We start from the raw sequence: 18,274 nt of genomic DNA, 5'->3' as shown, positions 1-18,274 counted from the left end.
TGAAACAAGTAAATACACAGGCTGTGTTAGGGTACATAAAAGTAAGAACAGGTACACTAATGCCAGGGGACGCCTCCGTAGCCAGGTGGGCAGGAGCGGCAGTGCGTAATCAAGGAGCGTGTGCTACGGCACACGCTTCTTGATTAGACCGGGGTTCGAGCCCACGATCACCAAATACGGAGGATGCGGAAAAGTCAGGGAATGACCACCGCATATCCCCGGAGCAACATGGCCTTAGTTGCTAATGTTCCTAAAAACCAAATAATAACAACAACTATTGCTAGGAGCATATTAAATAAATTTGATGAATCTGAAGTACTGATTAAGTCGTCGAATGCAGACACTGTAGGAATAGCAAAGACGAAGTGTCACTCAGACATAAGCGATGCTGAATTTAAATATAGGGGGTACAATATGTACAGAAAGGAGAGAGGAGAGAAGAGGTTATGCTCTTAGTGAAGGAGCATATTAAATCAAAGACTGCACCTAGTCGACATGGGCAGCCAGTGTAATGTTGAGCCAGTTTGGTGTGACATAAGCACTGGGAAAGCAAAAATGAGAGTAAGAGTGTGTTATAGGTCCAATACCTGTGATGAATGAGTATACAAATAACTGTACAGATAAAAAAAAAAAAAAAAAAAAGGAGTGGGCCAGTACATTAGAATGTCTTATAATTGGGGATTTTAACTTTCCAGATATTGACTTGAAATTGTGGGTTGGTCACTCACACACTAGCAAGTGTGTGAGTGACCAGCTTTTATTGTACATTTAGATTTAGTGGATGACTGTTTTCTACAGTAGTATCTTAAAGAAGCAACAAGAGGAAGCAATAATTTATCTGGTTATCAGCAGCAAGCAATTCTTCGTGCATTAAGAATCTGCAAGTAAAAGACCCACTGGATGACAGTGATTTTTTTTTTTTTTTTATGAAAACCCCAAACACGAAAGGTATCAAAACCTATAGTACTTGGTACCATGCATGGGTTGAAGGAGAAGTATGGGGGGGGGATGCCGGAAACTTTGCTCTAGAGACTAAACATGGGTTTCACCACTTCAAGCCTCCAATAAGCAAAGTGGTGGTATTTCACCGGTTGATGAAAGTCATCTACCACCTGGTGAAAGTCATCTACCACCTGGATTACAGTGTACTGATGTGGGATTTACTTAAAGACATAACTACTGTCAGTGGTAAATGGAAGAAATTTTGCTTTTGTTAAGGGTGACTGCAGTTGTCCATTTCTGTGCACCAGGACTGAATGATGATGTTACCAACATCCAATTCTAAATGGGAAGCATTCAGTGATGTAATTTTAGAAGCTACTAGGCTTTTCATATGAGGAGTAATGTCAGTGACAACAGACAACAAGAGCTGGATTGATGTGCTGATCAAAGAGGGTCACCACATCACAACAAGAGAATTGTGCAATGCAATAGGTATACAGAAACCTCTTGTATTTAAGAACTAGGCTACAACAAGGTTTATACCCGTGGGTCCCGAAAATGCTGACACGAGCACAAAGAAGCCCGAAAATTCATCTGTACAGAACTTCTCCAGTGCTAAAAGAGTGAAAGAGAGGTTTTTCTTTCACACGTAGTCATAGGTGACAAAACCTGGGTCCACCATTATGACCCTTAAACGAAGAGACAGTCAACAAGATTCACTGTGCAAGAAGTTCAATTGACAGCCTTCTATCAAAATTCACTGTGCAAGAAGTTCAATAGACAGCCTTCTGTCGGTAAAGTGATGGCAACAGTGTGTTGGGACAATGGGGGGTCTTGCTTGTGGACTTCTTGGAGTGTGGCACCACAATAACTCAGATCAATATATGGAAACATTGAAAAAGTTGAAAGCCTGCATCCGTAGTCTAACTGACAAAAACCTTAACGAGGTTCTTTTCCATGACAACGAACGATCCCACACCAGTCTGAATATGATGGAGGCCACTGCAAAACTGGGGTGCACCATTCTTCCTCACCCATCTCATAGCTCGGATCTTGCACCTTCTGACTATCTCCACTTCAGCCCACTGAAGAATGCACTCTGTGAAACCCATTTTGTGGATGATGACCAGCTCAAGCACAGTGTTTGCAAAGCCCTCTGGAGCAAGAGTAAGGACTTTTATAGGATTGGAATACAGCATATTTCTTAATGATTGAGGATTAATTGGTGTGAAAAGCATAGTTGTAGGAATTAAATTCAGTGGGCTGAAGGATGCACTCTGTGGAACCCATTTTGTGGATGATGACCATCTCAAGCACAGTGTTTGCAAAGCCCTCTGGAGCAAGAGTAAGGACTTTTATAGGATTGGAATACAGCATATTTATTAATGATTGAGGATTAATTGGTGTAAAAAGCATAGTTGTAGGAATTAAATTCAGTGGGCTGAAGGACGCACCTCTGTGGAATCCATTTTGTGGATGATGACTAGCTCAAGCACAGTGTTTGCAAAGCCCTCTGGAGCAAGAATAAGGACTTTTACATGATTGGAATACAGCATCTGACTCGGAGATGGCAGAAGTGCATAGAAAATTATGATTACTTTGTGGAAAAATAACAGCATATTTATTAATGATTGAGGATTAATTGGTGTAAAAAAGCATAGTTGTAGGAATTAAATTTTCTGAGGAAAAAAATAGGAGGCATCACTTTCGAACCACTCCTTGTACCAACTAAGAAATACTGTTTAAGGTTTAGACATAAAAGTATAACAGACGAACTGATGAGATTTGTGGCAGAGAAAATGCATAGGATGCATATAAATTATCAAGTGATACAGAAGCCTATGGTAGATATAAATTAGTCTGTAATAAAGTCACAAAGGATGTTAGGCAAGCTAAGGCAAATTACAAGAAGTGGCTGGCAAAGATTGCAAAGATATATATTTTGAGCTAACTCTTAGAGCTAACTATTCCATGTGGACATCCACATGGAATGGTCTGACAGGGATTTTATTTTTATGGTATATTATAATAACAACTGCTCAAGTTGAAGCATCAATGGCAGTTCACTGGCATTCACATAAAGGCTTTGGACAGGTTCTGTCCTTCATAACTACATCTTTCCTAAAATAAGCCTGCAGACCTGTATGCATTACTCAAAGTGTGGCCTGACGACTGCCTTACACAAGGGGATAATCACCACTTTATCCCTTCTAGCAAAATTCCTATACAGTAAACCCCCGGTATTCGCGGTCGCTGATTTAATATAAAATGAAACCTAAAAAAATGTGAATTTTAAAGCGCCGTGAACATTTTCAGCCATAAAAAAAACATAGGCGTGGCTAAAATTATCTTTCACGGTCAAAACAGCGCTTAGTGGGTGGGGGGGAGAGGGGTGACAAAATCACAAGCGTGGATGTTTCTCGCTAATCCTTGTTCAGTATGTGTTATGCGCTTGTCATGGAAGGTTTCGTCGTTTGCTTTTAATTTATATGCTTATAAATTGAATGAATTTATCGATTTATAAATTGATATGCTTACAAAAGTGATAAATCTACCATTTTACAGTGAATAATGGAAGAAAGTAACTTTATTGAGGACAAGTTCTTTCTAACCCGTACAAAAATATGGCTATGAATAACAAGGGAAATGTGAAAAGATCAAAGAATGTGATGACATTGGCGAATAAAATTGAGTTATTAGACAAAATTTCTAATGGTGAAAGTGTCTCCTCAGTGGCAAAACATTATAAAATCAATGATTCAATGGTACGATCAATCAAGAAATCGGAAGAAAAATCCGCCGTAGTGTCCATGAAAGCGTCTAATTGCTTCAAAAATTTGCTCTGTAACTCGTGAAGTTAAATTAGAAAACATAGAAAAAGCTTTAAATCTGTGGATAGAAGACCGAACTCCAAATAAAATTCCGTTAAGTTCTCTCATCATTCATGAAAAGGCAAAACTCCTTTATCAACACTTTAGCGAAACTGGTGATAGCACTGGCAGGATAAGTTTTTTAGCTAGCAAAGGTGCTGATTTGAAAGATTTGTTTGAAATTTCTAATAAATATTACATTTAATATTAAACTGTTTCTTATTTTCATTTCGATACCATATGCTTGCATTTCACTATGTACTGTCTATGTACATAGTCATATTATGAAGGTACATATAATACATACATAGACAAAATTTTAGACTAGTTTTTCTTATATATTTCATACTTTGGAACGGAACCCCTTTATTACCATGGGAGCCATAACTCAGCATTCGCGTTTTCGGTATTCGCAACATTTCTCAGGAATGTAACCCCCGCGAATAGCGGGGGTTTACCGTATATCATTGACAAGACCCCATGAGCTATTCTTGCAGCCTATTTGCACTGCTCAGCAAACTTCATATATGACTGCACAATTATCCCCAGGTCTTTTCATTCTTCACTATCCCAATGTAGTACTGCATAGTTGGTATGTTGCTCTGGGGTTACTGCTACCCATATGTAGCACTTTGCATTTGTCAATGTTAAACTTCAGTTGCCACCTCTCAGCACATCTGCTTAACCTTTCCAGATACTGTTGCTGTAGCGTACTGTCCTTAGCATCACTAACAACCCTACCAACCTTCATAGCGTCTGCAAACTTGGATGTTAAGCCTGATACACCTTCATCACTATCATTGGATGCAGGGAATAACTGGATGCAGGGAATAACTTTGATATTATATACTTGGATCTTAGAAAGGCTTTTGATACTGTTGCACATGGAAGACTGCTACACAAATTGGAGCAGTGTGACATGGAGGCAAATTGCTGCTATGGATAAAGGGGTGGTTGAGGGGTAGAAGACAGAGAGTGGTAATCAATGGACACTGCTCATCGTGGACTGATGTTATTAGTGGAGTCCCTCAGGGCTCAGTGTTGGGTCCATTATTGTTTTCTGTATTTATAAATGATATTGATGATGGTATATCGGGCTTAATGTCCAAGTTTGCAGACGATACAAAGGTTGGCAGGGTTGCAAGGACACTACTGACACTATGCTGCTGCAACAGGATCTGGAAAGGTTGAGCAGATGGGCTGAGAGGTGGCAAATGAAGTTTAACATTGACAAATGTAAAGTACTACACATGGGAAACAGCAATCCCAGAGCAACGTATCAACTCTGTGGTACTACACTGACAGTGGTAGAGAATGAAAGGGACTTGGGGGTGGTTGTGCAGGCAGATATGAAGTTCTCTGAGCAGTGCAGACGGGCTGCAAGAGTAGCTCATGGAGTATTGTCAATGATATACAGGAATTTTTCCAGCAGGGATAAGGAGGTGATTATTCCATTGTATAAGGCGATGGTCAGGCCACACATAGAGTACTGTATACAGGTCTGGAGGCCTCATTTCAAGAAGGATGTAGAGCTGCTGGAACGAGTACAGAGAAGGGCAACAAGATTAGTGAATGGAACAAAGGGGTGCTCTTACAAAGAAAGGCTTAAGTTTTGCAAATTACAGTGTCTGGAGACTAGGCACCAGCGAGGTGATCTGATAGAGGTGTATAAAGCCTTGAATGGTTTAAGCATGCTCAATGCTGATGGGATTCTTCCTCTAGCTCAGAAAAATCACCTGAGAGGGCATAAATTCAAATTGAGGAAAGACAGATGTAGGATAGACGTGCGGAAATTTGCCTTTAGCCAGCGGGTGGTTGGTTGGTGGAACAGACTTCCATCCCTTGTGGTGGAGGTTGATAGCCTAAATAAGTTTAAGGCTCAGCTGGACAGGTATTTTGAACGAACAGAGGGGTGAAGTGGAAGTGGGTTTTTTTTTTTTTTTTTGGCTGATGCTGCATAAGCTTGCTTTCTTGCATCAAATGCCTCTACTAATGCTAATGCTAATGCTAATTGATAAATACAGACTCTCAGTTATATAGGACCCTATAAAACTGAGAGGTATAACTAATGAATTCAGGTGTAATCATATATTTACTTTTCATTATCATAATGGGCCCAACACAGAATGGCAGAAGACAGAGAGTGGTACTCTCTGTCTTCTGCCACTAAACCATTACTTTATCCATAGCAGCAACTTCCCTTAATGCCATACTGCTCCAATTTGTACAGTAGTCTTACATGTGCAACAGTATAAAAAGCTTTCTTAAAATCCAAGTATATGATATCAAAATTATTTTTTGCATCTAGTTCCTTTGTGACCACATCATAGTATTCAATCAAATTGGTCAGACAAGACATCCCCTTAACAGTCATGCTGTGTCTGAACTATAACTGCAGTCTTGTTGAAATGATCCTGCAATGCATCTTTAACCAGTGACTCCATTATTATACCCAGAACAGAAGTTAAACTAACAGGTCTGTAAATTATTTTTGTTACCTTTTGATCACCCTTTGTGAATTGGGGATACATTTACACATCTCCAGTCTGTGTGATCTACGGATGTCCTCATAATCATGGCTAAGTGCCTGCCTACTTCCTTTGCGCCTCCTTTAATATAACTGGATAGATCCCATCCACCCCAGGTCAATTTCTCCTCCATTTTGCTCTCAGATATTAGAAAATCCTTTAGCAACCTGGTTCTAATCAATCTGGCATTCTCCTTCCTTAATAACTACGCATGTGTGAATATAGATGCAAAATACTAATTCAGTTTGTCAGTAACCCTAACCATAATCATCAACAATCGAACCATCAATATCAAGTGGACCAATCTGATTCATCCCCTTCCTTCTAGAGTTTACATAAATAAAGAAGTCTACTGTTTTTCTTTGCATCCTTTGACAAAGATTACTCATAATCTGCCTTTGCTTACTGAACCTCCTTTGTGACTTGATTACAGACTATCTTATATTTAACTAAAAGAATATGATGTTCCTGTTAGTAAATTACTCAGTGCATATTTCTACTCTTTTAATTACATTTTGCATATTTTTTAATTGAGCCAAAATCCATAATTAAAACATAAATACATTTAAAAAACAATAAGTAAAAATTCAGATATATTATACATACCTAAGAGTACAAAGTGAGGCATTTTTCTACTGAGTGTAAGCAGTTTCTTAACTTGAGGTTCTTGACTGAATACAATGGCAGTATAGTGTGAACAGAGATGTAATGCACACTCATATTTAGTGTTCTGAAGAGCAAGGTTTACAGTATTAAAGTTATAATGACGAAGAAACATATTCTACAGAAAATGAAACGGAAATAATTATAGTGTCAAATGATATTATAGCAACAGTTTAATCAGATAAAAAAATAAAATCAATTTTAAAAATACATAACTACCCCATATAACTGAGAGGTATAACTAATGAATTCAGGTGTAATTATATATTTACTTTTCATTATCATAAGACTGTTTTATAAATACTATTAATTATGTATATAAAGTGCTTAGCATCATAGTCTAAATACGCGCCTTAGTCTAAATACTATTAATTTCCATTTGACATCGTTACCAGCAAAGTATAGAATCCAGGCATTGCATAGAATGCCCAGCAAAGTATGAAATAAACTTTTCTTTATTGTCCTATGATACCATTATTAAGTGAATCACTTTTTGTATAAAAGTTCTGACATTATACAAAGGCATAATGGGGGAGAAATAGTGCTCCTCATATCTCACTGTTAAAATTAATGCACTGTATACCTGCTATATTTATTTTTCGGCTGTTGAATTTCTGAGGTGAGATTGAGTTGGACCAGTGCAGTTATTAATACTCTACTTAATCCTTGAAGGTCTTGTTGGGCCAGAAAAGTGGGTCAAAGGAATTATTTTTATTAAATGATCTCAGTCTACAAAATTCAAAGAGGACCACATTATGAGCAAAACTAGAACCATATTTTATGTAAAAAATTTGAGAAATAAAATAGGGATATTTTGGATGCTAAAATTTATTGAAAATATTTTTATACAAAATATAGTAAGTATAGTATAAAAAGGATAGGTGGAACAGGACCAAAGTATGTCTGCCAGGGGCAAAGGTTGATGACATTGTAGAACAGATATCATCTTTTAAGGGCACAAAAGGTGATATAGTTGTACACGTTGGCACTAATGATATTAAGAGTAGGAGACCGGCACAATTACTTAACAAGTACAGGTCACTGTTGAAAAAAAGCCGTGAATTAGGGTTGAATATGAAAGTGTCTGCAATTCTGCCCAGACACGATAGGAGGAAGTATATGATGAGAGCCCTGTCGATCAATTCGGCCCTGGAAGGATTGTGCAAGGCTCAAGGGGTAGAATTTTTTTCAGCCTGGTCTGTACTTGTTAACAGGAGAGACTGCTTTTACAGGGATAGGATACATTTAATAGAAAGAGTGCAAGAATATTTGCTGATGCTATCGAGGCAATGTTAGGTGGGTCGGAAAACTGCTAGCTTGGCGGGGATACAAGGACTAATAGATTAACAGTAGCCACTGGCAGAGGTGAAAGTGATTCTTGCACTGCTTCTATTGGAATGAGCTGCAGTCTGGAAAATAAGATGCAGGATTTTTCAGAGACTGCTGGGAATCATTGGGGTACAAAGAAACACATAGGTTGTGTTAGGGTAGCTAAGAAAAAGAACAGGTGCATGTATACTTGCGTGTACACCAATGCTAGGAGTTTAGTAAATAAATTTGATGAATTTGAGGTATTGCTCAAAACATCAAAGGCAGATATTGTGGGGATTTCAGAGACGTGGTGTCACACAGATATAAGGAATGCAGAACTGGAATTTGGGGAGTACAATGTCTACAGAAAGGACAGACAGGACAGGAAGGGTTATGCTGTTAGTTAAGAAATACATAAAATCCAAGGAAGTGAAGCCAGTCGACATTGCTGGACAGTGCAGTGTCGAGTCAGTTTGGTGTGACATAAGCATTGGGAGATCAAAATTAAGAGTAGGAGTGTGCTATAGGCCTAATGACTCCGATGAGTATAATAAGGAACTGTACAGGGAAATAGAGTGGGCCAGTAAATCAGAGAGTCTTATAATGGGGGATTTTAATTTCCCAGATATTGACTAGAATTTGGGGGCTGGTCACTCACACACTAGCAAGGCTTTTGTGGATTTATTGGATGGTTGTTTTCTACATCAGCATGTTCAGGAGGCAACTAGAGGGAGTAATACTGTTGATTTGATTATCAGTAGTGATTCTTCATGCATTAAGAATCTGCAGGTAAATGAATCACTAGGTGGCAGTGATCACAGTGTGCTGAAGTGGGATTTACTCAAAGAGGTAACTACCATTAGGGGTAAAGGGAAGGGTTATTGCTTCCGTAAAGGCGACTACGATGGACTGAGACAGTATTTAAATTCTATACAGTGGGACCAACTGATGATGTTACCAACAGCAAATTCAAAATGGGAAGCATTCAAAGAACTTATCTTGGAAGCTACTAGGCTTTACATACCAACTAAGAAATATTGTTCAAGGTTTAGGCCAAAATGGATGTCAGATGAACTAATGAGGCATATGGCAGAGAAGAAAAATGCATGGGATACTTACAAATTAACACTTGACACAGAAGCCTATGATAGATACAAGTTGATATGCAGCCAAGTTACAAAGGAGGTTAGGCAGGCAAAGGCAGATTACGAGAAATCCTTGGCAAGGGATGCAAAGAAAAACAGCAAAGAGTTCTTTACTTAAGTTAACTCTAGAAGGAAGGGGATGAATCAGATTGGTCCACTTGATATTGATGGGTCAACTGTTGATGATCCTGCTCAGGTAGCTAACAAACTAAATGAATATTTTGCATCGACATTCACACATGAGGAGTTATTCAGCAAGGGGATTGCCAGAGGTGTATTCAACTCTAGCAGTAAGCTACAGAATCTTGAAATAACTGGGAGTAAAGTGGAGGAGAAACTGTTGAAGATAAACACAAGAAAGGCACCCGGGGTGGATGGGATCTATCCAGTTATATTAAAGGAGGCAGCAAAGGAAGTAAGCAAACCCTTAGCCATAATTATGAGAGCTTCCTTGGACTCAGGGGAGGTACCCATAGACTGGAAATGTGCAAATATGACCCCAATTCACAAAGGAGGATCAAAGGCTGACACAAGTAATTATAGACCTGTGAGCTTAACTTCTGTTCCAGGAAAATTAATGGAGGCACTGGTTAAAGAAGCACTGCAGGATCATTTAGACAAGACTTCAGTTATAGCTCAGACACAGCATGGTTTTGTTAAGGGGAAGTCTTGCCTGACCAACTTGATTGGATATTATGATGCAGTCACAAAAGAATTGGATGCAGGGAATAACTTTGATATTATATACTTGGATCTTAGAAAGGCTTTTGATACTGTTGCACATGGAAGACTGCTACACAAATTGGAGCAGTGTGACATTGGAGGCAAATTGCTGCTATGGATAAAGGGGTGGTTGAGGGGGAGAAGACAGAGAGTGGTAATCAATGGACACTGCTCATCGTGGACTAATGTTATTAGTGGAGTCCCTCAGGGCTCAGTGTTGGGTCCATTATTGTTTTCTGTATTTATAAATGATATTGATGATGGTATATCAAGCTTAATGTCCAAGTTTGCAGATGATACAAAGGTTGGCAGGGTTGTCAAGGACACTACTGACACTATGCTGCTGCAACAGGATCTGGAAAGGTTGAGCAGATGGGCTGAGAGGTGGCAAATGAAGTTTAACATTGACAAATGTAAAGTACTACACATGGAGGTGCTTCCGTAGCCAGGTGGGAAGGAGCAGCAGTGCGTATCATACGCTTCTTGATTAGACCGGGGTTCGAGCCCGTCACCACCAAATACGGAGGATGCGGAAATGTCATTCAGGGAATGACCACCGCATATCCCGGAGCAATATGGCCTTAGTTGCTAATGCTCCTAAAAACCAAATAACAACAACAACAACTACACATGGGAAACAGCAACCCCAGAGCAACGTATCAACTCTGTGGTACTACACTGACAGTGGTAGAGAATGAAAGGGACTTGGGGGTGGTTGTGCAGGAAGATATGAAGTTCTCTGAGCAGTGCAGAGGGGCTTCAAGAGTAGCTCATGGAGTATTGTCAATGATATACAGGAATTTTTCCAGCAGGGATAAGGAGGTGATTATTCCATTGTATAAGGCAATGGTCAGGCCACACCTAGAGTACTGTATACAGGTCTGGGGGCTTTATTTCAAGAAGGATGTAGAGCTGCTGGAACGAGTACAGAGAAGGGCAACAAGATTAGTGAATGGAACAAAGGGGTGCTCTTATGAAGAAAGGCTTAAGTTTTGCAAATTACAGTGTCTGGAGACTAGGCACCAGCGAGGTGATCTGATAGAGGTGTATAAAGCCTTGAATGGTTTAAGCATGCTCAATGCTGATGGGATTCTTCCTCTAGCTCAGAAAAATCACCTGAGAGGGCATAAATTCAAATTGAGGAAAGACAAGATGTAGGATAGACGTGAGGAAATTTGCCTTTAGCCAGTGGGTGGTTGGTTGGTGGAACAGGCTTCCATCCCTTGTGGTGGAGGTTGATAGCCTAAATAAGTTTAAGGCTCAGCTGGACAGGTATTTGGAACGAACAGAGGGATGAAGTGGAAGTGGGGTTTTTTTTTTTTTTTTTTTTGGCTGATGCTGCATAAGCTTCTTGCATCAAATGCTTCTACTAATGGTAACCTTGCACATGAGTGGGGGATACTCAGGGTTACTAGTAGTTCCACCATCATGAAAGTATAAGCAGAGGATCTGGTTGTTATAGAATAATCGGACTTCACTGAAATTCAGTTCACTTGACTCTCTGCTGTGATCAGCTAACTGTAGCTCTGATCAAAGAAGCCTTTAAAATCACAATACACAATCTGAATGCTGGGATTGTAGCATCCACAGTGCTTCAATTTTTAAGTTAATTATCACCACTGATAATAATTTCCATAATTATGAAAGACAGCTAAGGAAAGTCACTAACAATGTTATGGAAGATGATAAATTTATTAAGAATATTTTCCAGCTGAAAAATCACAAGCCATGTGATTATACACAGTTATAAGACAACTTATATGGTTCTATCTTCAAGTCCATACCATGTAAATAATAAATCTTGAAGCATGCAATATAAAAGGACAGTTTATGAATTATTTAAAGCAGTTACAACTGTGATTATTCTAAAAGCCTTGGTTACTTTTATTTCATAGATTTAGCATTAGCATTAGTAGAGGCATTTGATGCAAGAAAGCAAGCTTATGCAGCATCAGCCAAAAAAAAAAAAAAAAAACCACTCCCACTTCACCCCTCTGTTCGTTCAAAATACCTGTCCAGCTGAGCCTTAAACTTATTTAGGCTATCAACTTCCACGACAAGGGATGGAAGTCTGTTCCACCAACCAACCACTCGCTGGCTAAAGGCAAATTTCCGCACGTCTATCCTACATCTGTCTTTCCTCAATTTGAATTTATGCCCTCTCAGGTGATTATTCTGAGCGAGAGGAAGAATCCCATCAGCATTGAGCATGCTCAAACCATTCAATGCTTTATACACCTCTATCAGATCACCTCGCTGGTGCCTAGTCTCCAGACACTGTAATTTGCAAATCTTAAGCCTTTCTTCGTAAGAGCACCCCTTTGTTCCATTCACTAATCTTGTTGCCCTTCTCTGTACTCGTTCCAGCAGCTATACATCCTTCTTGAAATGAGGCCTCCTGGCCTGTATACAGTACTCTAGGTGTGGCCTGACCATTGCCTTATACAAGGGAATAATCACCTCCTTATCCCTGCTAGAAAAATTCCTATATATCATTGACAATACACCATGAGCTACTCTTGCAGCCCGTCTGCACTGCTCAGAGAACTTCATATCTGCCTGCACAACCACCCCCAGGTCCCTTTCATTCTCTACCACTGTCAGTGTAATACCACAGAGTTGATATGTTGCTCTGGGGTTGCTGTTTCCCATGTGTAGTACTTTAAATTTGTCAATGTTAAACTTCATTTGCCACCTCTCAGCCCATCTGCTCAACCTTTCCAGATCCTGTTGCAGCAGCATAGTGTCAGTAGTGTCCTTGACAACCCTGCCTACCTTTGTATCGTCTGCAAACTTCGACATTAAGCTTGATATACCATCATCAATATCATTTATGAATACAGAAAACAATAATGGACCCAACACTGAGCCCTGAGGGACTCCACTAATAACATTAGTCCATGACGAGCAGTGTCCATTGATTACCACTCTCTGTCTTCTCCCCCTCAGCCACCCCTTTACCCACAGCAGCAATTTGCCTCCAATGTTACACTGCTCCAATTTGTGCAGCAGTCTTCCATGTGCAACAGTATCAAAAGCCTTTCTAAGATCCAAGTATATAATATCAAAGTTATTCCCTGCATCCAGTTCCTTTGTGACTGCATCATAGTATTCAATCAAATTGGTCAGGCAAGACTTCTGCTTAACAAAAGCCATGCTGTGTCCGAGCTATAACTGAAGTCTTGTCTAAATGATCCTGCATTTAACTTAACTTCATTAAATAAAGTCAATTTTTTGTTAATACACTTCAGGATTTCATTATCACTGCTTAATATGAAAAAAAAAATAATAATAAATAAATAAATACCTCTTTGAAAAGCATATTTCGATCCTTCTTCTTTTCTTCTTCAGTTATAGAATTTCGATGAAGAAAGCATATCATTCGAGAAGAGGACCATTCTTTCATCATTTCCTTAGCCAACAACTGTTCATATGGATGACTCTAATAAAAAGTTCATCTGTATTAAAGTCATGTTGAAAACTATACTCAACTCATTCCAACTAAACTAGTGAAATAAAATTTTGTAGGATCCTATTAATGTAATAACCACTCTAACTTAAAGATACAAAAAGCCTCAAAAATCTGTAAATTTTTGAATATTTCTGCAAGAGTAGCAGACTCTACAAGGGCACAGGCAAAATAAATACACTAATTGGAATTAAAAATACACCACAAGTGCCAAATTCATGCATTATGTTTCATTAATAATTTTGAATTACCAACCTTTTTCAGTTTTACATATTTTCTAGACTGTATGTCATTTTGTATCGATTTTTTATATCGATTCCACATGCTTCCAAACTAGAAATTTTTAATTAATTCCGTTTATTAACTCTTGATCAGGATTCCATACAATACAGAGGCAACAAATACAAAAACAGGCCAGTGGTCACAGGTTTCTCTAAAGGAATTCTAGACAAAGTGACAACTTGGCGTGGCCATGTTGAGATGTACCACCTATACTGATACGAAATAAACTGACAATTACAAGCTTGCCCTGGGACAACTAATGCAACAGTTATAGAAGCTTACGGTATAAAATTATACATATAAATTAATAACACAACAGTCATAATTAAGTTCATATAATTGATATGAAAGGCTAACACAATTTCAAGATGTTAACATTACAGGTGTGATCAATGTAGTCGATCAGTACATAATGCCAGAATTACATGGTATGTGGAAGGTAGGTGACTGCATAAACTTCTGAACTGTATAGTCCGGGTGAGAGGAGAGGAAAGGTGCAACATGTTGGTTATTTTAGTTTGGTTGAGATTTTCCATGGAGCAATACACTTTGTTGTTTAGCCAGAAGACAACCTTCACAGAGCATCTGTCTGTTTGCAAGCCAGCAGGGTATGATGCAGAAGGTTTGTCTACATATATGTTAGGCCTTGCAGTACCATGTGCCCCGACATGATTAGGCTTAAAGGTTTGTGGATGAGTTACTTAAATTCCAAAACAGTACTTGCATAATTTTGTCGACAACTTACAGGGATATAAAAGCTATCACGGGTACACACTTCAATATATTTAAATTTTAACATAAATTCCGTAGCCATGAGAAACCTGAAATAACTAAGGCGATGGGACAGAGCGCATAAAAAAAAAAAAAAAAAAAAGCAGCCTTAATAAACTAGCTCCATGTGGTGTCCTCACGTTGCCCTGCCGGGGTACTGGTAAAAGTTTTCAAAGAGCAATAGTCGTGCCTCAGTAATCACTTCAATAGCTACAACACCGCCTCTGCACAAAGATGTTTATGGGAATTCAATTTACAGTATACCATATAAATAAGAAATAAGGAACAACCCAGTTACATAATTAATGGTTGCCATTGCTTAGTGGGAAATCATAAAGGTCAAAAATAAAGCATTTCTGTTTCTGTGTTTTTCTCCTTAACAGGTACCTCTTGAGTTATGCAATTAAGGTATTTCTGGAAATCATCACAGAGGCCAAAACCATCTCTGATACCACTTTCCACATAAAATAGTGTAATACAACTTCATTTACATTCTGGATCAGATTATGGGACTTCCCCCAGACTCCCACAAGGGTGTATTAATTTAGGTTATAAACAATGCAAGTCAATTTTGCAGTACTACAGTATAATTACAATACAGTAGCATTTGTTATTCTAAATGTGATTTCTTCCTTTGAAAAGAATGTCACCTGCTGTTGTTTATAAAAATTTATGACTGAATATATTGCAACTGATAGATATGGCAGCAGTTCCCCTTCTCGGAGCTAAATGTATAGTTTTTAGTTTTGCAAGTGTTCCATGTTCAATTAACGTTTCATTGATGTATTTTTTTTTTTTTTCACCTCTAATTGAGGTGAGATACAAGAGAAAACTGAAACTGAATGTCTTCAGTAATTACTCTTGGTTAATTATTTTTGTTTATAAAAATTTGTCTAATTGATAGAACATGTAACAGAAGAGGTCCATGCTTTGGAAACCATTGAAGTAGCTGGTTTTCTGCTGTGAGGTATACAGTTTGCTTCGGCTAATGTCTATTGTGAAATTCATGTTTTTCCTTCACCTGTATTTTTTTTTCAAGTCTCCCTTGGGGACATGATCACCATTGCATTACATCAAAAACTGTGGTAGAACTAGGTGTGATATATTGAGGTTTTACTATATGTACACTGTACCACTTCTTGAAGAAACAATCAAAAGGAAATACTAAACTTTGAAGCAGATCATTTCTTCAAATTTGTGCATCTCAAAATATTTTTCAATTCTAAATGATTATTTTTCCAGCATTCTCTGCACCTAAGGATAACACTTCACATTTGTTGCACAATCAACATCCTGTAAAATCAGAAATCAGGCAATCATAACCTTCTTCTAGTTATTATGACAGAAATCAACTATCAAAGGTACACATAATTAAATGTAACCAAATGACACATTCAACAAGTAACAGAATGCTACTTTCCAAAATAATCTTGGATTATAAAATGTAACCATGATAAATTAATTCACACCAACAGTCACAGAAAATGGAAGTGACTATATTCCTTTATACCTTACAACATAAACAGAATATGGATTTATCTCTTTCTCCCCCCCCCTACAAACTGCTTGTATGAAACATCCATATGCCTTATTACTTAGCTCTTTAGTTCTCACAATAACATTACAAGACTTAACAACCATTAACCAACAAAACTTTCGCCACCCTCAACATCAAACCCTGATCCTGAGTAGCCTATGAAGACTACACTCACAAAGGAAAATGAAGCTGTTTTATTTAAGAGGTAATATGATTGCTTGGCACCACATGATATCAAGCTGAATGAAGAGCGCATACTCAAATACAAAAGCCACTAATTAACAGCAAAGTTGATTAGGCTATATGAAACAGGGGGAAGTAGGTATTATGACATAACTGAATGTAAAAGAAACTACCATAAAATAAAGAATTATCAACAAAATGCAAATAATAATAGTAATTATACAATTTAATTAATTTATTTAAGGTATGTTAGCATATATGTGTAATACACCTATTGTCTTTGTGATGACCATCCATATATAATAACTGAGCTCCTAATGTATGAACTTCCATGCAATTTTATACTTCGGCCTTATAAAAAGATTTGTTAAGTCATCCCAAATTTAATTAAAATTGGACTAACTGAAATTTTGCAATTATTATAGATAACTCAACTTTAATTGTATAATAACTCAACTTTAATTGTATAATAACTCAACTTCCAATGGATTGATTTTAATGAAATTTAATATTTGGGACATTTAGAAAAATGTGTCATACCATCCTAAATTTCATTAAAATCAGACCAATTGAAATCCAGCAATTATTACTGATCTATCTGTCTGTCCACTTGCACATATACCTCCTAGTCGATTGATTTAAATGAAATTTAATATTTTTGTTCTTTTAGAATGATCATTCAAACCTATCAAAATTTCATTAAAACTGGATCAGCACAAAGCCAGCAATTATTATTTGTTTCTTTCATAGATGACCAGGGTATGTCTGCCAGGGGCAAAGGTTGATGACGTTGTAGAGCGGATATCATCTGTAAGGGCACAAAAGGTGATATATTGTACACGTTGGCACTAATGATATTAAGAATAGGAGACTGGCACAATTACTTAACAAGTACAGGTCACTGTTGAAAAAAAGCTGTGAATTAGGGTTGAATTTGAAAGTATCTGCAATTCTACCCAGACACAATAGGAGGGAGTATATGATGAGAGCCTTGTCGATCAATTCAACCCTGGAAAGATTGTGCAAGGCTCAAGGGGTAGAATTTTTTTCAGCTTGGTCTGTACCTGTTAACAGGAGAGACTGCTTTTACAGGGATAGGATACATTTAATAGAAAGGGTGCAAGAATATTTGCTGATGCTATCGAGGCAATGTTAGGTGGGTCGGAAAACTGCTAGCTTGGCGGGGATACAAGGACTAATAGATTAACAGAAGCCACTGGCAGAGGTGAAAGTGATTCTTGCACTGCTTCTATTGGAATGAGCAGCAGGCTGGAAAACAAGATGCAGGGTATTTCAGAGACTGCTGGAAGTAATTGCGGTACAAGTAAACACATGGGTTGTGTCAGGGTAGCTAAGAATAGGAACAGGTGCATGTATATTTGCGTGTACACCAATGCTAGGAGTTAGGTAAATAAATTTGATGAATTTGAGGTATTTCTCAAAACATCAAAGGCAGATATCGTTGGGAAATCAGAGACGTGGTGTCATACAGATATAAGGAATGCAGAACTGGAATTTGGGGAGTACGTCTACAGAAAGAATAGATAAGATAGGAAGGGAGGAGAGGTTATGCTATTAGTTAAGAAACACATAAAATCCAAGGAAGTGAAGCCAGCCGACATTGCTGGACAGTGCAGTGTCGAGTCAGTTTGGTGTGACATAAGCATTGGGAGATCAAAATTGAGAGTAGGAGTGTGCTATAGGCCTAATGACTCTGATGAGTATAATAAGAAACTGTATAGGGAAATAGAGTGGGCCAGTAAATAAGAGAGTCTTATAATGGGGGATTTTAATTTCCCAGATATTGACTGGAATTTGTCGGTTGGTTGCTCACACACTAGCTTTTGTAG

The 18,274-nt window shown here is 38.1% G+C and overlaps 1 protein-coding gene and 1 non-coding gene across 3 annotated transcripts in view; both read right to left on the bottom strand.

Annotated features, from left to right (window-relative positions):
- The window catches only part of mRpL10 (mitochondrial ribosomal protein L10), a 32,818-nt gene that overhangs the window by 1,721 nt on the left and 12,823 nt on the right, over nucleotides 1-18,274 (bottom strand). The window contains exons 3-4 of one of the 2 annotated variants that reach the window (XM_090387039.1): nucleotides 13,490-13,624; nucleotides 6,947-7,121 (exon numbers count right to left, since the gene is read on the bottom strand). In XM_090387039.1, the coding sequence (XP_090243165.1) occupies nucleotides 6,947-7,121; nucleotides 13,490-13,624 (310 nt within the window). The remainder of the gene's footprint in view (nucleotides 1-6,946; nucleotides 7,122-13,489; nucleotides 13,625-18,274) is intronic. The other variant, XM_090387040.1, reaches the window with a different exon arrangement.
- On the bottom strand, nucleotides 14,714-14,940 carry LOC150075822 (U4 spliceosomal RNA). The gene has a single exon (XR_016547866.1). It is a non-coding gene; the product is annotated as a U4 spliceosomal RNA (small nuclear RNA).

Source organism: Mastigoproctus giganteus, chromosome 13, assembly GCF_048544385.1.
Source record: "Mastigoproctus giganteus isolate SK-2022 chromosome 13, ASM4854438v1, whole genome shotgun sequence".
Classification (NCBI taxonomy): domain Eukaryota; kingdom Metazoa; phylum Arthropoda; class Arachnida; order Uropygi; family Thelyphonidae; genus Mastigoproctus; species Mastigoproctus giganteus.
Note: the sequence above shows the minus strand (reverse complement) of the source record. Positions and strands in the feature narration are given on the sequence as shown.